At 44.3% G+C, this 24,413-nt stretch overlaps 1 protein-coding gene across 4 annotated transcripts in view; it reads left to right on the forward strand.

The window, feature by feature from the left end:
- Positions 1 to 21,722, forward strand: part of RFWD3 (ring finger and WD repeat domain 3) — a 35,399-nt gene extending 13,677 nt beyond the window's left edge. For all 4 annotated transcript variants that reach the window (XM_072636551.1, XM_072636553.1, XM_072636554.1 and 1 more), the window contains exons 7-13: positions 3,360 to 3,474; positions 6,959 to 7,184; positions 10,017 to 10,167; positions 10,500 to 10,676; positions 15,925 to 16,139; positions 17,291 to 17,502; positions 19,206 to 21,722. In XM_072636551.1, coding sequence (XP_072492652.1) covers positions 3,360 to 3,474; positions 6,959 to 7,184; positions 10,017 to 10,167; positions 10,500 to 10,676; positions 15,925 to 16,139; positions 17,291 to 17,502; positions 19,206 to 19,349 — 1,240 coding nt within the window. In that variant the 3' untranslated portion in view covers positions 19,350 to 21,722. The remainder of the gene's footprint in view (positions 1 to 3,359; positions 3,475 to 6,958; positions 7,185 to 10,016; positions 10,168 to 10,499; positions 10,677 to 15,924; positions 16,140 to 17,290; positions 17,503 to 19,205) is intronic.
- The last annotated feature ends 2,691 nt before the right edge of the window (positions 21,723 to 24,413 follow it).

A 24,413-nucleotide genomic window follows, 5' to 3' on the forward strand; every position in this document is an offset into this window, starting at 1 on the left:
TCACAATAGCACCTGCCTTCTCTTCTCAGGTATGTGGTAGAACCAAAGAAATAATGCCTGTGAAGCACTTTGAAGTCTTAAAGTGCCAGATAAATAGCAGCTCTTATTATCGCTCTTTTTTTTTAAAATGAGCTCCCCGGGTCAGTGATCACCTCTCCAGGGATTCCTGCCACAGCTGTACATTCAGCCCTCATCTCTAGGACCACATTATAGGCTAGGCATCTCCATCAGAGTGTCCTGGGAGCATCTCAAGCTCACTACCATACACAGCAGAATTCTTCGTAGCCCTCCTGGATCCCATCCTTCCTCTCCACTTGGGTCCAGGGCACCAGCATCCTCCATTCACCCAGCTTCACAACCCCAGACTCACACTCTCCTCCTCCTCCTCCTCCCCCCCTTCCTCTCCATTGTCAAGTCTGGACAGTTGTAGTCACACAACATCCCTCACCGCTCTCCCTCCTATAGCCTTTCCCTTCATCTCATCTTCTATAACCCCTTGTCAGGAGACATTAGCCTTTGCACCACTCTTCCTGTTTCTGGCCTCTTCTCTAGTTGCAGTGCCTGGCACTATGTGTTAGGTGCTACGTAAATGTTAGTCATGATTATTATTTTTCTCAAATCTGCTAAATCCATATTCCCAATAATACCTGGCTTAGCACATCACTCCCTGGCTCAGGCATCTCCTGGAGCTCCATGTTGCCACTAGGATAAAATGCAAGCTGAATTGTAGAGGTGGGTGATTGGGAGAGACTGAAGTGACCATCTGGTCCACCCCAGACCAAAAGGAAATCCCCACTCTGACATACCCCAAGAGGTGTGGTCATCCAGCTTTGCTTGAAGAACCTCCCAGGACCTCCTGAAGGTGCCTTGTCCACTGTGGTGGAGAAGATTTTCCCTTTTGTGGAGTTTATAACTTTAATCTGGCATTGAAAGCCTTCTGTGACCTCCCTCTCCCCTGCCCACCTTTCTAGGCTTATTTTATACAAGTCCTCCTCAGTCACTGTCTGTCCCATCTCCCCATCCTGTGCCCCTTACATGGAGTTAGTTGTCTGTGTACCTGCTGTATACCTCCCAGCAGAATATAAGCTCTCTGAGGACAGGGGTTTTTTCCTTTTGCTCTTATACCTTCCCCCCCCTGCACCTAGCACAGAACAGGAATCTAAGAAACGTTTTTAAGTTGCATCCACACTATGATTTCTGCCTCCTGATCTTGATCTTGATGGGATAGATATGAGGTGAGTGTGTGTATATCAGGACTCACAAGTCACAGTGTGAGTGGATCTCTGTGATTCAGTTCAGCAAACATGCTGGGTTCCTGTTTTGTGCTACACACAGGTGGGGAGGTATGAGGACAGAAAGTGATGGCAGCCTCCTGTGTCGGACTAGTGGATGATTCAACGTATCCACAGATAAACACACTCCTCACTGCAGCCCCATGGAAATTTAGCATGTTCCTTAGTGGCTGCCTTCCCCTTTCTGAGCCCCCTCCAAGCTGGCTGCTCTGTGAGCAGGACCCAGGATGGAAGGTGAGGGGAGGCGCCAGCTCCTGGGATAATAATCTCCTTGGAGCACATTCCCCATTTCATTGCCCAGTGAGCTCAGGATGCATCCAGCTATTCTGTTAGAATGATTATGCAGCTGAACATGAAGTTTGAAGAATGAACTCTTGTTAGGAATTCTAAAATACCATGAAAATAATACTTTAATATGCTATACTCTTATCTAATAGTAGATGCAGGGACCAGCCTCATGGAAGGTTGATTTTCTGATGCCCTTGCTTTCCCTTTGTGGAGAGGTGGGGGGATTCAGATGTAGAATGTTGTCTATACAGTCAGATTCATTTGCCATCTTGACAATTTGCTTGCCTGTTTTTCCTTGTTTTAAGAGAGGGCTCTAGAAGGAGTGGTATATATATACCAATGGATCAATAAGCATTGATTAATCACCCACTATGTGCCAGGCATTACTGATACAAACACAAAGAATGAGTCATTCCCTACTTCACAGAACTTACATTCTAATAGAGGAAACTTATGTATAGAAGTTTTACAGAATAATAACAATAAATGCAAAATTAGGGCAGTGTGTTTAAATTCAAGAGTTAGAAAGGGAGGACACTAGCAGAGTAGGGTCAGGAAAATTTCATGTAGGAGATGATGCTGGAGCAGCGTTGGGTAGAAAGAGGATTCTGAGAGAAGGAACACATTCCCTGGGTCACTGTGTGCAGGAGCGGGGAGTGATGAGGCTGGAAAGAGATGCTGGGAAGGTTTCTAAGAGTCCACCGAAGACGTAATATTTGGTTGCATCTGGAAGCCACAACCAGAGTTCTTTGTATAGGGGAGTGGCCAGGTTAATTCTGTACTTGAGCATCCCTTTGGCCGCTGTGTGGAGGACAGGCTCAAGGGGGAAAAGACTTGAGGCAGGGATACCAGGTGGAAGGACCTTGCAGTAGTCCCACTGAGAGAATGAATTTAAATGGTTGGGGGTTGAGACAGTCAGACTTGGCAACTGAGTGGATATGGGAGATGAAGGAGAGTGAGGTATCAAGGATAATGCAGAGCTTATATATCTGGGAAAATGGGAGTTCCTTCAACTAGTGGGTTTTGAGGAAAAGCCAATGAGCTCTTTTTTGGACATAGTGACTTGAAATGTCTTCAGGAAATCCATTTCTAAATGTCCCATTGCACTGGAGATGACATATTTTTAGGAGACATCTGTTTAGAGATAGTAACTAAACCCATAGGAGCCAGTAAGGGAGAGTTCAGAGAAAAGAGCCTAGGACAGACACCTGGGGTGCACTGAGGGGTGGTCAGACAGATGGGAGGAGAGTCAGCAGTGCAGGACATAGCAGAGAGGTCACAAAGTGTGAGGACCAAGACCATCCAATTTTGTTTTTGAGTAACTTGGGAGAGAGCAGATTCAGGGGAGTGAGGAGTTTGAGAGCCAGCTTGCAAAGGGTTAAGGAATGAGAGGGGAGGAAATGCCTAGATGGCTTTGCCTAGGAGTTTGGCTGAAAGAGAGGAAAGATGTAGGATAGTTGGTTTAAGAGCATGGAAGGATACACTGGTGGTTTTTTTAAGGATCAGAGAGGTGTTTACATATATGAAGGCTGTGGGAAAGGAACCAGTTGATAAGAAGTTGAAGATTACAAAGGGGGCTAATTAAGGAGGAAAAGACAACTTTTAGAAATAGATATGGTAGACTAGAGAGGAAAATCCTTTTGTGTGATGGCAGAGTGAGCATGTGGGACATAGGAAATGTCATGAGTTTTAAATGTTGTGTCATTGTGCTATGGTGGGGAGTTCTTGTGTAGAAGGGATGCCTTCTTAATGGCTACCTGTGGTGACTTCTCTTTCCAGTTCCTTGCTCAAGGAGCAGATGCTGAGGAAGGAGGCTGAGTTAGAATCAGCCCAATGCCGGCTTCAACTGCAGGTCATTTCAGATGAATGTAACAAACTTCGAAGTCATGTCCAGGTACGTGTCTTACCCCTTTAGTCCACGGCATTTTTGGAATAGAAGTGAAGCAGGAATCATTTGAGTAGCTGTAGATAGTCTTCATCTTAACAAGCATTTATTAAGTGCCAGAAACTGCCTGATGTTAGGTGTCTAGATCCCAAAACCAATCCTCATCATCCAAGAGTTTACAGTCTGCTGAGGGAAGGCAGGTACGTAGATTAAACAAATAAGAAATACAAAGTCATGGAGAAGGGGGCCCACAAGTAAATCAGCAAACATTTATTAAGCACTGTGTGCCAGACCCTGTCAGATCAACAGCTAGGGAAATCGGGAAACTTTCCCTTCTGAAGGGGAGGGAGTAAAAGAGTTTCCAAGAGGTGGTGGTAAGGAGAGTAGATATTCTTGGCCTGTCCAGAGGGTCACTGTCTGTGCAAAGATGAGGTGGGCAATGGCATGTCAGAGAAAGAACAACAGGTAAGCTGACTTAGCTGAATATGAGGGGGATTTATATAGAATTAGCCTCTTCGTGGAGGCTGGCTCTGGATAGCTAGGCTTTCAGGGACAGAAATGCAGAGCAGTTTGCATTTTCTCCTAGAGACAACAGAAGCTGCTGAGGCTTCATGGTCAGGGAAGGAATATGGTCAGACCTGTACTTTAGGAATAAAGTTTGGCAGGTACCTGGAGGCTGTGTGGAAATGGGGAGCAGGGCAGGGAGAAGCTGTGTACAGAATAACTAGGGGGGCCATGGTGGTATTCTACAGGAGGGAGAGAGGAGAAAGGCCAGCCAGTGTGACAGGTCTGGAGGCAGAATTGACCATATTTGGTAGAGCGTCTGGCCAGGCTTCAGAGCCTCATCCTCTGACTCCAAAGCAGCAATGTGCAATTGGAACCAGATCCACTTTGGCCAAACCAGAAGTAAGCCACAGGTGGAGCATTTATGCTTAAATCTGGGGACCATATTTTAGTAAGGATATTCAGAGAAGGGCCACCAGGATAATGAAGGGCCATTGGGTGCTGATAGGCATCGCTTGAGGATGAGAGGTTGTTTGAGGAAGTAAATATAGCTATTCATTACACGTTAGAACCTCTTTAAAGAAATAGCTAATGATTTTACAAATTTTACTGACCTTTTCTTTGTTTAATTCAATTTTTATTTTTGCCTTCAATTCTATTTACTTGACCTTTAATTCTGATAATTGCCTCTTGTGCCTGTTTTGGGTTTATTAACTTGATTTTTCTTTTTTTTTTTTTTTTTTTTAGCTACATCAGTTCATTAATTTTTCTTTTTCCCTTATTAATTTGTGTTCATGGATATGAATTTGCCTCTGAGGATTGTTGTAGCTATATGCCAAAAACTCCAATATTGACTTACCTTTCATATATTTCTTTGTTGTTTTTATGATTTGGTCTCTGTTGTACTTCCACTTAAGTCTCATTGGAGTTTGGTTGCTTAACAAATGTAATTTGGGGTGATGAAAAATCAGAAAAGTGCTATGTTCCTAGCCGTAGCTAAAAGGAATCTCTGAGCTTTCCCCGTTGGACTGGCCTCTTGTTAACCATGAGGATGCTGAGGCCCATCCCTGGTGAGAAGCGGAGCCAGGCTTCAGAGCCATATCCTCTGACTCCAAAGCAGCAATGTTGAATTGGAACATAAGGATCCATCCCCCTTTGTTTGTTGGGTCATACAGATTAGATCCATCAGAAGGGATCCTGTGACTGCCTGAACCTGGGTATGACAGAGGGATTCCCAAAGCCCAGCTGAAGGAGGATCCCCTTTGCTATTTCAGGCCAGCTTTCAGTGCAGTAAAAGGATTAAAATATGTGCATGTAAATATGTGCACTCATGTGCAGTAGCACATGGAGTGTCTATTTTATTTTATTTTTAATTATTTTGTTTTCAGTGTTCAACAGTCTCTTCCATATATCTTAGAAATTTTCCCCTTCCTTCCCACTCCCTCCCTGAGACAGCATGCAGTCTTATGTAGGTTCTACACATACATTTCTATTAAATACATTTCCCTTAGTCATGTTGCATAGAAGAATTAAAATGAATGGGAGAAACCATAAAACAAAACATAATGCAAAAGAAAATGGTCTGCTTCATTCTGCAGTCCAGTTCCATAGTTCTTTCTCTGGATGTGGAAGGTATTTTGCCTCAAGAGTCCATTGGGAATTTTTTAGGTCCTTGTATTGTTATGAAGGACTAAGTCTACTAGAAAAATTTCTCTCACACTGTGGTTGTTGCTGTGTACAAAATTCTCCTGTTGCTGCTCACTCAGCATTAGTTCATGTAAGTCTTTCCAGGCCTCTCTGAATTCTTCCTGTTCTTACAGCACACTCGTATTCCATTACATTCATATACCACAACTTGTTCAGCCATTCCCCAATTGATGGGCATCCCCTTGATTTCCAGTTTTTGGCCACCACAAAGAGAGCTGCTATAAATATTTTTGTACATGTGGGACCCTTTCCCATTTTTATGATCTCTTTGGAATACAGTCCTAGAAGTGATATTGCTGGATCAAAAGGTATGCACATTTTTGTAACCCTTTGGGCATAATTCCAGATTGCTCTCCAGAATGGTTGGATCAGCTCACAGTTCCTCCAACAATGAATTAGTGTTCCAACTCTCCCACATCTTCTCCAACATTTATCATCTTCCTGTTCTGTCATGTTAGCCAATCTGATAGATGTGATGTGGTACCTCGGAGTTGTTTTGATTTTCATCCCTCTAATCAGTAGTGATTTAGAGCATTTTTTCATATGACTATGGATAGCTTTAATTTCTTCCTCTGAAAACTGCCTGTTCATATGCTTTGACCATTTTGTGTGTTCATCCTTTGTTGCCGAAGAAGACCATGCCATCAGAGAAATAGTGACATGACTTGTACTTGACTTTGTTTTGAGTGAGGGAGGGCTGTGCAGGTCACCAGCCTCACTTCTCCTCCAGAACCATCTGAATCCAGTGACCAAATATTCATCAGAATGATTGGAGATGACCCAGGGTGAGGCAGTTGGGATTAAGTGATTTGCGCAAGGTCACACAGCTAGTGAGTGTCAAGTGTCTGAGGTGAGATTTGAACTCAGGTTCTCCTGACTCTTGCACTGATGCTATATCTACTGCACCACCTAGCTGCCCATTTTGACCATTTATCAATTGGGGAATGACTTGTATTCTTGTAAATTTGACACAATTCTTTATATATTTTAGAAATGAGGCCTTTATCACAGACATTAGTTGCAAAAATTCTTTCCCAGTTTTCTGCTTCCTTCCTAATCTTGGTTGCATTGGGTTTGTGCAAAAACTTTTCAATTTAATGTAATCAAAATAATCCATTTTATACTTCATAATGTTCTCTATCTCGTTTGGTCAGAAATTTCTCCATTCATGGAGTGGGTCTTTCACAGACTGTGTCCTGTGTATCTGCTGGAAGTTTCAGCATGTGGAGAGTGTGGCCAACTCCAGGGTGCTCTTCATGCATTTTTGTGGTTGACTCCTCAGGAATTGAAGGTTCTTGTGGCTCAGCATGGGTCAAGTTCTTCTCAGCCAGGCAGCTCTCAGGCGTGTTTCCAGAACTGCCTGCCTCTCAGCCAGAGCCAGCACAAGTACCAGTTTCAGAAGGCCTTCACAGTGTCACAGGAAGGGAAGTGCCGCATCATGGCATACTGTGACTCCCTGAGCTGCTTGGTGGTGTCCCAGCCCTCTCCTCAGGCCACCTTCCTCCCCGGTAAGCAGCCTGCAGCCTTGGGCTTTGTGGTCCTTATTGATGCCTTGGTTCTTGCTTTCAGCTCACCGTCCTTCCCTCATCCCCTCCATTCAGCTCTCCCTTGTGCTATAGAGAAGTAGCCAAAGCCAACCTTGCACGTGAGGTCATGGCCCCATGCCTTATGAGAGGAAGAAAGGTCTCTGGGACCATGACTGGGCAATGCTTGTGGAGAGCGTTCTCCAGGCCTGGCTTACTGTGCTCCACCTCAGTTCGTACAAGTCCTCTCGTGCTTTTGGGAATGACTCATCTGTCACTTTCACCCAGTGCAGTCGTAGTCTGCATTCCACAGTTGCTCAGCTATTCCCCAGTAGGGAGATAAATAGAGATAGCGTTATAGTTTGGCCAGGCACTGTGCTAGGCTTTGGGAGCTCAAGCACAAAGAATGAAGCGATCTCTACTTGCAGTGAGCTGTCCTCATACTGAGGGAGATAGCAAGCACTTATAAAAAGGTAGACAGCAGCGTGAAGAAGGTGTTTTGGAAAGGAGGGGCAATCAGGAAAGGCTTCATGTTGGAACATGGCACCTGAACCTCGTCCTGAGGGAACAGAAGGATTTTATGAGGGGAGGGAGGGAACACGGGCATCCCAGTCATGGGAGACAGACAGCCTGTGTGAAGTCAGATGTGATGAAGTAATGGGAAATGTAAGGAAGGAGGGGGAAGTCTGGTTTGCTGGAAAGGGAGGTGGGACCAGATTGTGAAGGGTTTTATAAACTAAGCAGGAGTTTATATCTTAGCCTAGATATAGTAGAAAGCCCCTGGAATTAGGGGAGGAAGGGTCACCTGGTCAGATCTCTGATCTGGTGGGGAGACAGCCCTCCATGAGGAGGCAGTTGCCAGAATCAAGGCAAGAAGGGATGAAGGCCTGAACTAAGGGGGTAGCTGTGGTCATGGAGGGATGGATGCCAGAGCAGTCTGATTTTATGGTTGATGTCTTTGCATGCTGCTCTCTTTAGCACTACTGAAGTATTTCTCCTGTAAACATATTGTTAACTGCTGTTTCTCTTTTCTCTTGTTATTTGGCTTATAGGAAGGAAAATTCTTATCCTAAATTTAACAGAAATCACTGTAAATGAATTTTCTGTTTTATTCTAATAGGTATGATGGTTTCCTTATTAGCCCTTGTAAGAGCTTCACTTTAGGATTAGTTTCTCCTCTTTCTTAATTCCTTCGCTGCCTCACTCCATTTTTAATTCTCTGTTGCTCTGGAATACCATTCTCAAACAGTTCATGATTTAACCAGGACAGTGCTCTCTGAATGTTACTGTAGTTCGTTAGCAACTAGTTGATCTGATTGGAGAATATACGTTTCAAAATAACTTACATTGAGAAGTATAACTTTTTAAAAATACCTTTTTGGTTGGGAGCCCTGGTTATTGTTCATAGAGCTTCTTAAAGTGTCTATGTCTCTCTTTAACATATCACAGTTGTAGTGTTTCTTTTACCTTCAGAAAGCATACTTTATTTTTCTTAATAGATCTAGCTGTGGGTTCATGGCCCCTAGTTCTCAATTGACCCTTGTCCTCCTAGAATAAGGGAGTGGAGGGAAAGGTACAGGTAGAAGGAGTCCATCCAGGTGCTGATTATTCCTTGGTAAGTGATTTCTGTATTTCTTGTAAAAAACTGAAACATTTTCCCCCATTATTGTAATTTTGATAGTTAAATAGAATGTGGCAAGGAGTGCTAACCTTAGGTTCTATCTTGTCAGAATCCTATGAGTTCCTCCTATATGTACTTTACCAATTATTTGTTCCATTTTGGGAAATTTTGTTTAATGATTACTTGAAACAAAATTTTCATATTTTTCCCAGATTTTCTGGGACACGAATATTAGTAACCCTAGACAGATTATTTATTGCCTCTTGATCTGTTACTTGTATTGTTTTTCTTTTTTTAATTCATTTTTAAAACTTTAAAATTTTTAGTTCCAAATTCTCTCCTTCACTCCTGTCCTTCCCCCATTGACCGAGAAGAAAAGCATTATGATTGTGCAAAGCATATTTCCATATGAGCCATATTGGGAAAAAAAATAAAGTGAGAAAATTATGCTTCACTTTGCACTCAGAGTTCATCAATTCTCTATCTGAACATGGATAGCATGTTATCATCCTAAGTCCTTTGGAATGGAATTGTGTTAGTGTTTTATTGCTCAGAGCTGCTGTGTCTTTCACAGTTGGTTATCATTATAAAATTGCTGGTTTTTTACACAATGATTTCCCAGTTCTACTTACTTCACTTTGCATGAGTACATAAAGGTCTTCCCATGTTTTTCTGAAACCTTCCCACTTAGCATTTCTTGTAGAACAGTGGTACTCCATCACAATCATATACCACAACTTGATCAGCCATTCGCCAGTTGGTGGGCATCCCCCCACAAAAGATCTATAAATATTTTTGTACATATAGTTCCTTTCCCTTTCTCTTTGCTCTCCTTGAGGTATAGACCTAGTAGTGGAATTGCTGGGTCAAAGGGTGCAGTTTTATAGTCCTTTGCATGTAGTTCCAAATTGTTCTCCAGCATGATTCACAATTTCACCAACAGTTCATTAGTGTACCTAACTTTTTCTTCATTCTTCATTTGGGGGCTTTACCAAACACACTCCAGGGTCTTTTGAAAGTCTGTTGCTGTTGGTCTCTGACTCCTCTCATCCCCTTCCACTTCTGGTGACGCCTGAATTTTCTTCTCTCATACTAGTGTTCAAAGAATCAAGAGGCTAATTTGTGAAGAATCCTGGTGAAAGGGGCAGGAGAGGAATGCTTCTCCTCAGTGGCCTTCTCTCTCTTTTCTTTGGTAGGCTTTGGTGTAAAGATGATCAGCATGGCAGACATGAGAAGCAGTCAGTACGTCCCGATGCACAGCCGGGAGATCCGGGGGCTGGCCTTCAGCAGCAGATCTAACAGCTGGCTGCTGTCAGCCGCACTAGATAACACCATGAAGCTGACAAGGTGGGGTCTTCTGGGAAGGGGTTAGAGAAGGAGGCTGCAGTATTTTTCCTGAGCACTGCTAGGTCTCTTCACCTTGCCCTTTGATCCCTGCATGGCACCCAAGAAGGGAAACCTGTACTAGTAAAAGATCGAATTCATTCATTTTGAAATCAGAGGTCCTGAGGTCGTTGGGGGAGACTCTCAGGGGAAAATGGGGATGAATCTGGTTTCCCAGGGTGGGGTTCATGAGACTCATTAATGCTGACAATCTTCTTTGCCTTCTCTACAGGGTTTTTAATGTAGAGGACTCACTTTAAGTGTCTGTATTCATCACTTTCCCCTTTTCCCCATAGCCTTGAGACTAACACGGTGGTGCAGACATACCACACTGGGCGTGCAGTCTGGAGCTGCTGCTGGTGCCTCGATGATGAAAATTATATCTATGCTGGGCTGGTCAACGGCTCTATCCTGGTGTATGATTTGAGAGACACGAGATCCCACGTCCAGGAGTTAGTTCCTCAAAAATCCAGGTAGGAAACTTCTTTTCTTTGTCCTCGTGGCTTCTTTCCGTATTGTTGCTTTTGTATTTATCACTGCGTCATTAATAATAGTAATAACAGCTGACATTTATATAGCACTTACTGTGTGCCAGACATTGTACTCATTGCTTTACAATTATTATCGTACTTGATCCTCACAACAACCCTTGAAGGTAGATTATTTCCATTTTGTAGATGAGAAAACTGAGGCAAATGGAGTTTCGTTTCATTTTGTTTTTTAAGTGACTTGCCAGGATTACACAGCATGTGCCTGTGGTCATATTTGAACTCGGATCTTCCTGGCTCCATGCTCGATCTCTTGTGCCAACTCCCTGTTGCATAAGGACAGCTTTCAGTAGTACTAAACTCTCACCAGAGAGAAGCCCTCAGATGCTCTGGTGAGCATTGTGTTTACATCAAGAAGATGCTTCCTACTTCCATAGGGAGATGCTTGGTCAAGTTCACAACACTAGTGAGCTCTTAGCAATTGCCACATGTTAAAACAGGGTGTATCCCCTGCCTGGCAGGGAGCCAGTGCAGGGGCCTGGGGATGGGGGAACAGTATGGCCATCAGGAGCAGTGTGATGAAGAGCTGTAAATGCCAAACCTAGGGTGTAGGGGCTTACAGAGGCTACTTGGGAATCACTGGCATTTCTGGGCTGGACAAGATCAGACTTGAGAGTGAAAAGAGGCTAGTCTTTGCCTGTAGTGCAGGTAGAGGCAACAAAGACCTGACTTAGTTTTGGATAGTGTGTGAATGGAGAGGAGGGCTGGGGTAGAGCCAGAATGATACAATTGGGCAATGAGTTGGCTCTGTGAGGGGTGTGAAAAGGGGGAGTCTCAAGGGGCTAAGTTGTAAGCTTGGGACTTTAGTACTTCTGTGCCTCTACAGAAACAGTGCAGCTCACCAGAGGATGACTTCTGGTTTTACGTGTTGAATTTTCAAGTCCTCTGGAACTCTCACTTTTGAAATGTCTCATCATTTGTGGAACAGGCCTGGAGCTCAGAAGACCCAGGGGTGGGTAGATGTTCATTGAACCACCACGTGGGAGTGTGTAGACAGAGAAGAGAAAAGATGTCCAGGCCAGAGCCCTGGGGGACTACCATGGTTAGTGGATGCAACATGAATGATGAATCAACACAAGCAGCCATCACGTGGGTGGGAAAAGAACCTGTGGCCATATCATCTCTGCCTACAGTATTTTCTCAAATGTGCTCTGAGATGGGGGGAGAGGGGGAAAGGGGAGGCTTTTTAAAGACCTAGCAATGGAAATTGTCCATTCTTTCCAAATATATTTTCCCCTTACAAATGACTGCTGTCTTTTCATGTAGCCTCAGAATAGCTAAGCAGAGGTGGAAAAATTCATTATTATGGTGTAGCTTTCTTTGGAAACTGTAAAATAATAACTTAGCAGCTTCACAGTAAAACTGATCTGTTTGGAAATATCTACTTTGATGTCTGTTGGACGCCTTCTGTGAAAGGGATGGACACAGAGTGGGAATGTATAACTTTGGTGTCAGCCAAATCAGGAATCATATTTGCCTGAATTTTCCTTGTAATAGACCACACACATATTTATGGTGATAATAACCACATTTCATAGAACTTTGTGGTGATCCTGGAGAAAAGCATCACCTACAGACCTCCTCCGAGGCTGCAGAGAGGTCAGGAAGCATGAGGACCAAGAGATGGCCATTGGATCTGGCAGCTTGGGATAGAGCAGTTTTAGTGGAAAGACGAGATAAAAGCCAGAGCACAGAGAGCTAGGAAGGGGAGGAGCATTTAATGTAGTCAGTAAACTTACCATGTGCTAGGTGTCTTCTACCAATACTCTCTCAATCTTCACAACAACCGCATGAAGTAGATACTCTTATTATCCCTATTTTATAGCAGAAGAAACCGAGGCAAACAGATTAAATGATGATCACACAGCTAGGAAGTATCAGCAGCTGGATTTAAACTCTGGTCTCCCTCACTCCAGGCTCAGTGCTCTATGTACTGTGGCATCATCAGCTGTCTGGAAAATAGATGGAGTAAAGGGAAGTGGGGGCATTGGTCACAGGCGGCAACATCAAGGAGTTCTGCTGAGACAGTCTCATAGGCCTGGGAGATCCTGTGAGGGCTGTTTAAGGACAGGCCTGGGAATTAGGTAAGTCAGCGTGCAAGCTGAAGTGCCCTGGACTCATTTCAGAGTGTGGTTGTACCCAGAGACCAGCCCATAACTTGCAAGCATGTTTGATTAGCGTTCATCATGGGTGATTGGGCAGGTGTTAAGTGCTCCATATCAGTTCCTCTCAGGGTATGAGCTGTACTTGATGGGTGCCAGTATGGCTATGGACACTCACTCAGCTGATGGAGCCTCCCACGATGCTTCTGTAACTTAGTAGATGGTCTTAGGGAGTTACTGGACCAACTCTAATGCCTTCATGGCTCCCTGACTGAGACTGTGAATGTAAGCGGTCCTCGTATCTCTCCAGGGCAGCTCTGTCAAGCTCAGTGCAACACAAGATCATAGAATGCAGCCCCAGAGGGGTAGCTGTCTGGCAAAAGGTTCTTGTTTTACAGGTGAATAAACTTAGGCCTTACAGAGTGGAAGTGGCTTGCCCAAGACCATACCTGGGGTCTCTGGCTTCAAGGCCACCTTTCTTTGTTCACTGTTATTAGCATTGCGCTGCCCACTCTGAGGTCTACAGGCCATTATCAGCTCAGTCATTGTCCATATCCTTTTATTCTCCATGACTTTGATTTTGTCAGTTCTTGTTTGGCATAAATGGATTGGTTTTTCAAGTAAGATGATAGAGTGAGGGATTGTTCAAAGGGAATCAGGCTTTTCATAAATAGAAGCAACGGCGAAGAAAAACAGCTTTAAAAAAAGACAAGCCATCCAAGATAAGGACTGAGCCAAAAGTGAAGGAAAGTGTTGATGTAACAAACAAAAACCCTAGAATGAAGCGACCGAAAAGGGGAGAATACCAAAAGTAATGCAGATCATAAAGGACCTGCCCTAGACTGCACCCCCACAGGTTCCTGCTGTAGGCAGGGGCCTGGAACTTACTTTGAAGATGTTTGGATCTCTGTCTTTTGTTATAATTGATCTCTTCTGTCATCCTCTGGATTTTATTTTGTGCATCTCACATCATGATTCTGAGACGGTGCTCTCTGGCATAAGAAGAGGTTAGAGCCGCCTTCTGCAATGGAATGTGAAGAAGGAAAGCGAAAGGTGAATCTAGTAAGAAGTGAGAAGACCAACTAGAAGAACTTGATTAAAGTAAGAAATCTCAGGAAGAAAGAAAGCTTGAATTTCAAGTTGCTTTTTTCAAGAAAGATTGGAAAGAAATAGTAAAAAAAAGTGACAGATTTGGAAGAATATTTCACAGAACCGTAGAAGTACTGCCATAGCAGGGGTTTCTGCCAGCACAGATATACGGGGGAAAATACAAGCTCCAAATAACTGAATTGTCCGAAGAATTAAACAAGCATGCCAAACTCAGTGGCAGCCATGGTGTAGTGGATAAAGAACTTGGCTTTGAGACCCAGGAGGCAAGACCTGCCCCCGACATGCTGGCTCTGCAGCCTCAGACAAGCCGTTTGACTTCTATGGGAAATTTCTTAACACTGTAAGTGCAGGCAGAGTTCTAGACCTGCTTTGGGAAATGGAGTTACCAACAAATGGACAGCTTCAGATCTTCCCCATATGTTAGAGGAAGGAAGTGGCAGTTTTGGAAGAGAGTTGGAAAACAGAGGCAACAGTCTCCGATTACCGGTGTTTCTGATGATGTAGACAAACAAAATCATCTGACGAATATAATTCCAAGAAGTCACTGGGGAAAATTTCCCAGTGCTAGAAAAAAACAAGCAACAATATACATGTAAAAGAAATGCGCTGCCCCTTGTCAAAGAGGCATCCAAATTTCAACTTAAACACCTTAAAAATAGTTAAACTCTTAACATAAGGAGGGGAAAATGCTGCCATTTTTTTCCCAGAAATTACCTAACCATGCAGCATTAATTATGATCACAGAAGACTTCTGAAGGAAAACAGGTGATTGGTAGAAATTGAAATTAAAACCTCTACAGTATCAATACCTAATACTAATTACATGTTGTATATTACAGCATTAAGGCTCAGTGGATAGAGCACCAGGTCTAGAGTCAGGAAGACCTCAGTTGTGATCCATCCTCTGGGCAAGTCACCTAACCACAGTTGCCTGAAAAAAAAGAAAAGAAAAGAAAGAATCAACAGGCCATGTATTCAGAATTACCTTGCAAAATTGAGTGTTTTGTATTGGTGTAAGAAAGGGACAGTTGGGAAATATTTTGACTCCTAAAAGTTTGTAGAACTTCAAAAGTCTTTGAAAAACAAGCCACTTCGCAAAAAAGTTAAGTACTTAAAATAATTCTGATTCCTGGAATCAAGATAAGCTATCTGCTAACAAAATTTAAAACCACTCTGAGAATTCTGTTGTCTAAATCACTAAGTGGTTCTTCATTGTTTCTGAAAAACAAAGGGAGACCAAAAGGAGGTGAAGGTGCTCATCCTTATTAAGAGGAAGTCTAGTTCCAATAGATAGAGCAGCAGGTTCAGGGAGAGGGCACCCACCTCCAGGGGAATCTCAGTGGCCTTCTGGCAGAAGGTGGTCTTGCAGCTGCACTTGGAGGAAAATCAGGGATTCCACACTGGAGGTGTCTACACCTTGTTCAAGTATAGAGATGGGAGATGGAGCCCATTTGACATGCTCCTAGAGGGGGTGTGAGGGAATGTGCAGTAAGCCTGGCATGAAAGTGTGGAGCAGCAGAAATTTGTCTTTTCTCCTAGAGATGAGGGGGAAACCTTTGGAGTGCAGGCCTGTGCTTTAGGAAAATCACTGGAGGATGGATAATAGGGGAGAGACCCCAGGCAGCAGCAAAACAATGAACAGGCTACAACCATAGTCCCAAGGAGAGATAGACGGGCCTGAACTAGAGGGATGGCTGTGTGAGTGGAGGGAAGGGGACCCAGGGAACAGATAGAGGTAGAATCAACCAAATTTGGCACCTGATTAGATTGAGAAGAAAAATTAAAGATGACTCTTAAGGGACATCGCAAACACATTCCTGGTTTGTTCACTTATTTCTGCTTTGCCATATGTGAAGAATTTTTCCTGTAAGATTTTATTACCTATTTGCAAGTTTCTTTTTCTCAGTATTGTGGGCTGTTTTCTCACTGCAGAGCAGTGATCATTCTTTGTCCTTCTCCAGGTGTCCCCTGGTCTCACTCTCCTACTTATCACAGATGGCTTCAACAGCATTTCCTGCTGGCGGGATATTAGCTGGAAGCTTAGAAGGTGCCTGCTTCTGGAAGCAGAGTGGCAATAACTGCTTTGACCCTCACAGCCTACCTCTAGAGCCGGGCGGCTGCACTGACCTTCAGGCAGAGAGCCACAGTGGACACTGCCTCGTCACCTACCGGCCTAGTAAGTGGTGGCCTCTTGGAAATCAGCAGGCTCTTCAGTCAGGGCTGGACTTACGAGAGTCATGGAGAAAATGAAGGTTAAACCTAGAAGGGGCCCTGGGGCTGCCTTTCTGTCTGCCTGTCAGATAAAACGGGCAGAAGCCCAGTGCATAAAGAGAAATCTCCTTTTCCCTTGCTCCCAACTATGACTGTGGCCAGATTCTGCTAATAAGGAAGCTACTCCATAGGAGAAAACTGGGCACTTGGGGAACAGTGCGACTTCTTTTTAAGCCAGTGCTGCCCCTGAGCAGTCATTTCCTAAGTTGGGGTGACAGGGCAGGGCACCACAGAGCTGCCTGTGATGTGATTAAACAAGACCCTTCTGACCAGAAACATAGCTCTGTAAATGTAGACATTTTGTTTCATTTCTTTTTTTATTTAAATAGTATTTCATTTTTTCCCTAATCACATATTAAGAAAAAAATTTTAGCAATCAATTTTACAAGATTTTAAGTTCCAGATTTTTTTTGCTTCCCCTTGCTAACTTATTATTACAGAGTGGCTTGTTAGTGAAGCAGGCTTTTTAAATCCCTAAGCCACTGTTCATTGTGGATGGGTATACCATAGTGTAAATGGAAAGATTTCAGAACCATAGCAACTTCTTGCCTAGTTAAATTGTCCCTTGTGCTAGTGCTTACTTCATCTAAGAGACTTCTAGCCATTGTAGAATATTTAGCAAAGATACCTTCCCTAGAGCATTTGGAAGATCGGCCTTGAGAGGGAACAGAAGGGAGAACATGTAAGTTTTGTTTGTCTTTCAGTAAAACCTGACTTTGCTGTTCACCTTATGAAATAATTTCCTTTCTTTATAGTAGTGCAAACAGATCGTAGATGAAAGGCACCCCTCACATCGAGAGCCCTTTAGAGGGACAAATTCCCATAACAAATTAGGGCTGTTTGTAGAAAAGATGCTGTCTCGGCCAGTACTAGAGACAACTCTTGTTTTCTCATCATCCGGGCTTTACAACTTCAATTTGGGCTGCACTGTTGGGCCTTGTTTGTTCTCAGATGGCATCCCCAGGCTCCAGTAGGTCTTCCCCACTTGCTTGGGAGGCAGTCCTGTGCTCCCTGGGGTGGGTCCAGCTTGCAACGTGCTCTTTTTTCCTCGCCTAGATAAAAACCATAGCTCCATGCGCAGTGTGTTGCTGGAATTGACCTGCAGTTTAAATGAAGCTACTGAGCCAGTCTACTCATGCCGGCCCATTCAGACATTCCTCACTGGACCCACTTGCAAACTGCTGACCAAAAATGCCATCTTCCAGAGCCCAGAAGAGAATGGCAGCATCCTAGTGTGTGCTAGTGATGAATCTTCAAATTCTGCCATGGTGAGTTACTCAAAATGAAAGCAACAATTTCAGATTTGAACTCCAGGCCAGGAACCATTATTCCTGATTTCTGGGTTCAAATCTCACTTAATTTTGCCACTGCTTTTTGGTCATGTAGGCCTGCAGCCTACTTCTGTAGATGGTAGCAAATATGCAACTTTCTGTCTCTCGTCATTACTTTGTGAGTGAAGGTTAATTCTTGTTGAGTTAACTCTTCATTCTAAATGCAAACAAGCATTAGGGATAAAACATCAGGAATCTTTTGCCTCATGTGTCTTAAAGTACATGTTTGATTGTACAGATGTTTCAAGGTGACGATGGCCAAGTCAGTGCTTGGGGAAACTCTAGGTCTTCTGGGAGAGCTGTCAGATTCATCTGAGACACCTTGTCCACCTCACACTTCAAGGCTTTTGGGATTTGTGGTTCTTGTCCCCGTGAGTACACCTTGTACCAAGGTGGATCACAGCCCCACCAGGCCTCAGGAAGTGACTTCAGGAGTAGCCTGTGACCAGTGGCCATGCTGTGCAGGCCCACAGAGTCAAATATCTCTAGTCTCTTTTAGCTGCCACTTTATGGATAGAATCTCCCAAAGGGAGTGACACATCCTGAGGGGTCAATCACTTCCACATCTAAGAATGGTTTTAGAGGAAGTTTGAGTTTATCTTCAAAAACGTAATTAGAAGTTTATCTTCTGTAAAGAGAAACATTTCTGGTATTCTTCTGTCCCCTTACCCTCCACCCTGCCCACAGCCAATAAGAGGAGGAGAGAAGTGGTTTTATGTTGTATAAAACTGAGTCATTTCTGAAGCCTTTCCAAGAAGCACCTGTAGATGTTTTTAAACACAAGCTTACCTGTCATGTTTGTACTTTTATTGAAGTCCCATCACAGTAACCGGCTTCTCCAAATTCGGGTTAGACCTCTGTTGTCCAAGGCTTATTGGTGTTGGCATGTGTAGCCGCTTCCTTTGGGCATCTGAGAAGTCTGTGTCTGGGACCCAGTTCATGTGCTACTGGACCCACAGGGTTGGAGTTTTCAGCCCTCAGTCTTTCTGTGCACCTTTGATTCCCCATCCAGAAGAAAACACTAGGCTTTAGATAGCGAGAGCTGGAAACCAGTTTCCAATTTTCTGACAGACCTACTCTAACTTCTCCCTGACACTACTGGGAAGAGAGGTTGGTTATAGATGACAAAATCCCTGGGCCTGGTAAATAGTAGAACGATGGCATCCCAGCTGCCACCAAGATGGTAGCAACAGCACAGCCCCAGGAGTCTCAGCTCCCTCCGAAGTCTTAGGCTGTCATTGCCTGCCACCCTGGGGGTGAGTCCCTGGCCCTGACGGTGTCCTGAGGCACTGGGTCAGGCCCCTACTCTTCTCTGCCTTCTTCCCAGTAGCTTCCCCCTAGAGGACTGGCTTCTCCTGTTAGAAGGGAAGTTCCTGGAGTAGAGACCCTCCTTTCTGCCCCCATTTGTGTCCATGGTGCTTACCTGGTAAAAGCAAACCTTTCAGGGTTCAGGATGAACCCACCTGCCTGCCTGTCTTTCCCCTTCTTAGCCTGATCCCATGAAGCAGGTGGCCTTCAGACAATGGAAAGGTGGAACAGCTTTCAAAGAAAAGCTTCTTTACCTTGTGGTCCTTCCTGTCCCCTTCCCCTGCACCCAGACTTGATGCTGGCTGTCTGACATGTGCCTCTTCCTCTTTCAGATCTGGGATGCAGGCAGTGGCAGGCTCCTCCAGAAGCTCCAGGCGGATCAGCCTGTGCTGGCACTCTGCCCCTTCGAATTCAATGAGCACAGCTACTTGGCCTCCCTGACCGAGAAGGCCGTCAGGATCCATAAGTGGGAGTGATGAAGGGGGCCAGCCCAGGCATGTGGCCAGCTTTCAGCAGAAGCATTCTGACTTTAAAAGCTGAGCCTCCACACTGGTGCAGGGAGTGGCCAGGAGCCTTTTCACACACTTCTCCTGTGCAAGGCTTCATTTGTTTTCTGTCTCTGGTCTCATCTTAACCAGCTGGAAACAGAGGACTTCCAGATGGGAGGTTGTATCAGGCTTTGGGGTTTGGTATGTGAAAGCTCCCCGCAGGCTTCATATAGCTGCCTCTCCAGAAGTCCTGTTTGCTGGTTCCTTTTCTAACAGGCACAGAGGATTGTCCCTGATCAGACACAGGGCAGCGCTCGGGAATAGAGGCAAACTTGGGTTATTAATGACTAAGTAGCCCAAAGAAGGGAGTCTCTTGAGAAACAGGGTGTCTTTGGTTGGGGCATCGGTTCTGTGGCTCCCCTCTAGCCCCACAGAGGCTGCCTCGGCTGCTGTGGCGTACAGGTTGAGGGGAGGAGGGGAAACTTGAATTTACCAGACTTCTTGGGATCTCAGGACAAATTTGTCTTAGCGACTGAACGCTTAGTCGTCCTTTGAAAAAAAAAACAACAGGAATTATGTCAAAGTTAATTCTTTTCTCTCCATTAATGACAGCCTACAAAGAAATGGCAAACGAACTGGGATGGCAAAGAGAAGGGAATTTTAACTGAGGTAAAAACAGAGTATGGGCAGAAGGGTCTCTTCAAGCTATTTGTTATCAGAAAAGTCCCAATATAGCTGTAATTTGTATGTACACCTGGGGATGAGTACTGTGCTGCTCCTTGAAATGTTTGTAAAGCCCAGGTGCACCATGGCACGTGTAGTATTGGGGTGCTTTCTCCATCCCAAATTGAAGCTAGATTCCAGCACCTCCTTGTCCCACCCCCAGAAGCCACACCTTGTCACCCAGGCTTGTTTCTCCAGAGGAGTTGGCAATAGAATGGTAGCATCTTTATAGAAGGTAGGAAAAGCCACTGCCATGCCGGAAAGGCCTGAGCTACTTTTTCATCCCGCATAGGGATTCAGTTTGGATTTCGATTTTATTCCAGTAGCCTGAGCTAACAACCCAGTGATCCAATCAGAAAAGTTTCCAGGTGCAGACCTCTGAAGTGAGAAATACAATGCTTGGAATGCCAGTTTTTTCAGTATTCTCAAAGATTAGAGACTTAGCATAATTTAAGGAAACATAAGGCAGCATTGCCCCCAAGACCCTGGGCACCCATCAGAGAGCGTTCCTATTAGCTGGGATGGCCTCTATTCTCTGGCCCAAATGTTCTGAGAGCCTGCTTCTTTACCCTTTGGTAGGTTACAGTGTTTACTAAATTAAATGCTCCACTCACCCTTCAGATCAGCCCCTTTCCTTCCCTTCTCAGCGACTCTTTTTAAATCCCAGTTTCCCAACCTATGAGAGAGAAAAGAGAAGAGCCCCCTTTTATCAGCCAAAGAAGGTTCAATTGTTCTGTTTTGATTATCAGAAATTGTTGCCTAAATCTGGGCCTGGGGCCCAGATTTAGGCAACACAAAACTTGAGTTAACACTCACTCAGTTGGGCCTTTCAGCAAGCAGACTGTTAACAGAAATTATGAGGGCAGGCACTGGGCACAGGCTCTCAGTCTTCAGAGAGGCCCTGACTATGGACCAAGGATGGGACATAGGTTGTACTCTACCTGGGTAACCCCAGAGCTAGGAGGCCAGAGTTAGCTGCCTAACAGTTCAGGTGCATTAAAGTTATGTGCAACCAGTGAGGAATTCTGGCTCAGAATCCCCTAAAGGACAGGAAAAGGAAGTGATTTGGGCAGGCAAGGTTGAAATTTTGCCAGTTCTTAACTTGCTTTTCTAAAGTGAATTCTGGCTTTTTGCTGGCAAGTATGGAGGAAAACAAATAACTAAATTTAAGCTCTCCCTCAAAATGCCTTATTGGGAACAGAAACAGAATTCTTCTGGACTTTATGGCCAAAACCATTGTGTGCTTTGTTGACTGGTGCAAAGGCCCACAGTGATGTGCATGGGACCAGTGTTTCCTCCTACCTTTCAGTCTTCTAACACTTCAGTCTGTACTTATTCATCAAAGGGTTGTTCAGTTAGAAAATAGATTAAGAACCTCTTTCTCCTGAGGGCCTGCGGCTAAGGATCCCTTCTGGAGTTTATAGGGTATATCTCTTGTGGCATCTGGCACAATTTTAATTTCAGTTATTTCCCATCTAAATCTTGGAGCCAAGAGGCGTCAGAGTATTTGGGAGCTTGCTTTGCACCTAAGTCCATACTTACTTGGTGAAACAAGATTATGTTGGTCTAAGAAACCTTTGTTTAACTATCCTTTTTTTGTGTCCTCTGTGTATATGTAAAAATAAAGAATTTACAGTAGGCTCTTTCTCCTTGGCTATTAAGTTTCTGCATGTGGATATGTTCTCTCTGTCGACTGAGTTAAGTCTACACATGATAGATTTTTCCATCTTATTCAGACCCATGTTCTCTAAACTCCTAATGAAAAGTACTCTTGCCACTCCTGACTTCAGCTATCTAAAGTGAAAGTTTTTTAAAAGTGTGCTATTGTTGTCTTTAACTGAATCGGCTGTTAAAGCTTTTACTGGAAGTGTTCATTTTACTTGTGTATTTTCCCACGTAATGACTCCAAGCCTTTCCCTGAGGCGTTCTCAGAATGCTAGCAATTTCCTAGGGGATGCCGAAGAGGTGTGCCCACAATCCTGATAGTGGGAACCTAGATGAGAAAAAGTGGAGGGTGGCCTGCCAGGAGGCAGATCCATGCCTCGATATCCAGGGAAGATTTGAGCTTGGGTCACAGGCTTCACCTAGCACAGAGCCTGGAGGCAGCTGACCACAGCAAGTTCATACCTTCTACCTTGGTATTTTTTGTAGGAGGACTGTTTCAGTCAGCAGTTTTCACCACCATCAGCCATCATGTTGTGGGTGTTAGGTTAGCAGGGCTATAGATAACTACAACTGAACTGCCAGTAGACCATACTGGAGCCTCACAGCAGTACGAGGGAAGGTCTCCAGGTTTCCTCTGGCAGCGGGGGGAGAATGGTGGGCAGAGCAGTCAGGATGTGAGGCACAAAGTGACACATAGAAGTCCAATTTGCAAGGGTATTCAAGTTCAAAGTAGTTTTTGTCAAGAGACTCCATGTCAGAAAGAAACTAACAACAATACTTAGTAGGTGCCCACCATGTGTTAGGCACTGGAAATAGACAAAAATGGAACAGTCCTCTGGGAGAATCCCTCCACTGTCCTGGGATATATATACACAGAGAACTTAAGGTGATGGAAGTCAGGGAGACCAAGACCTCTCCTAACTAGTAGGACTGGAAAGAGGTGCCCAAGCTGAATTTTAAAAGGAGCCCCAGGGGTCTGGCTGTGTTTCAAGGCCCAGGAATGGTCCTCACAAAGACATCAGTGCAAGGAGGGGAGAATGTTGAATCTGGACAACACCTACCAAGCTAGTTTGTCTGAAATGAAGTCCAGGAAGGGGAGTGTTATGAGAAATAACGGGAAAAAATAGGCTAAGGACCAGATTGTGAAGAGCCTTCAATGCCTGGGTGATGGCTTTGACTGGCGGGGATTCATCTTGGAGAGAGCGGAGAGAATGCTTGAAGTCAGGAAGCCCACCTCAGATACCCATGCAGCCATGGGTCCTTCTCATCCTGTTACCTCTTCATCTTTAATAAGAGGTTAACGATACCTGCATAACTTACCTTGCAAGGTGTGAGGCTACAATGAGACAACATGTGAAGCTACCTGTAAATAGGAAGATGTTTTTGTCTCCCCCATTAGACTAAGCTCCTTGAGGGCAGGGGTGGTCTTGCCTTTTTTTGCGTCCTCCGCACTTCATATGGTATGTGGCGTAACAGTAGACACTTAATAGATTTATCTACTTACCACTTTATTAAATATCCATTAATCTTAGAAGCAGGAGAGAACAGTGCTCCAGAAAGATTCTTTCATCCAGTTGAGATGTGATAAGTACTAGAGTGGAGGAGAATGGACAAATATGAGATGTTCATCATATATTTTACCATACTTGGAAACTAGCTGTGTTTCAACTTACAGTGGAGCAGTTTTGTAATAGATAGAAGGGTCGTAGGGCCATCCCCTCCCACTCTCAGTTCCTCAGCCTTAGTCTCTGGTCATCCTGCTTTGGCCAAGCCTCAAGATCCCCTTCCGTTTCATGTTGTGTTGAGAGCGCTGTGGGCTCCAGCAGTCAGTCGGTCAGTCCAGAAACATGAAGCAAAAGTTTATTGAATGCTCAACACTGTACTAAGTTCTGGAATACCAAGGACAGAAACAACATCCCTGCTCTCCACGAGTGTACATCCTAACGCAGGAGACAACATGCAAACAGTCATGTATATACAAGATACAGACGAGTGGTGGAGGCACATGGATTTGTGTGTGGAAATGGTTTATGACAGTAATTTAGGAGCAGGCCTTTTGCCATGAGAAGTTACAGTAGCATTACCCTTCAGGATGGCTGACTTGCTAGCCAATGGAGATTATATAAGGAAACAGCAATTGTACAATATATAAGGGCAAGTTGTAAAAAATTAACATCATGCTACAACTTGGTGCCTGCTATTTCACATCGTAAGCTCATTATCTCTTACAACCTGACATGAAAAATGGCATATGGCAAATACAGGATTTGAAATATCCTTGGGAATTACCTAGACTACTATAATTGTTCAGTTGGATCTGACCCCATTTGGGGTTTTCTTGGCAAAGATACTGGAGTGGTTTGACATTTCCTTCTCCAGCTCATTTGACAGATGCATACAGATATTTGACTGAGGCAAACAGGGTTGTGTGACTTGCCCAGGGTCACACAGCTAGGAAATGTATGAGGCCAGATTTGAACTCACAGAGATGTCTTCCAGCACTCTATGCACTACAGTGCCACCTAGCTGCCTTACTTTTAGGTTAAATCCACCTTATTAACATTTCATCCATCACTTTGTCTAGATTCTCTGATCAGCCAGGCAGTCAAGCCCTGATTTGTCGTGTTTGCTTGCTGATTAAATAAATGAGTGACTGCAAATAGC

Source organism: Notamacropus eugenii, chromosome 1 (genome assembly GCF_028372415.1).
Source record: "Notamacropus eugenii isolate mMacEug1 chromosome 1, mMacEug1.pri_v2, whole genome shotgun sequence".
In the NCBI taxonomy this organism is placed as follows: domain Eukaryota; kingdom Metazoa; phylum Chordata; class Mammalia; order Diprotodontia; family Macropodidae; genus Notamacropus; species Notamacropus eugenii.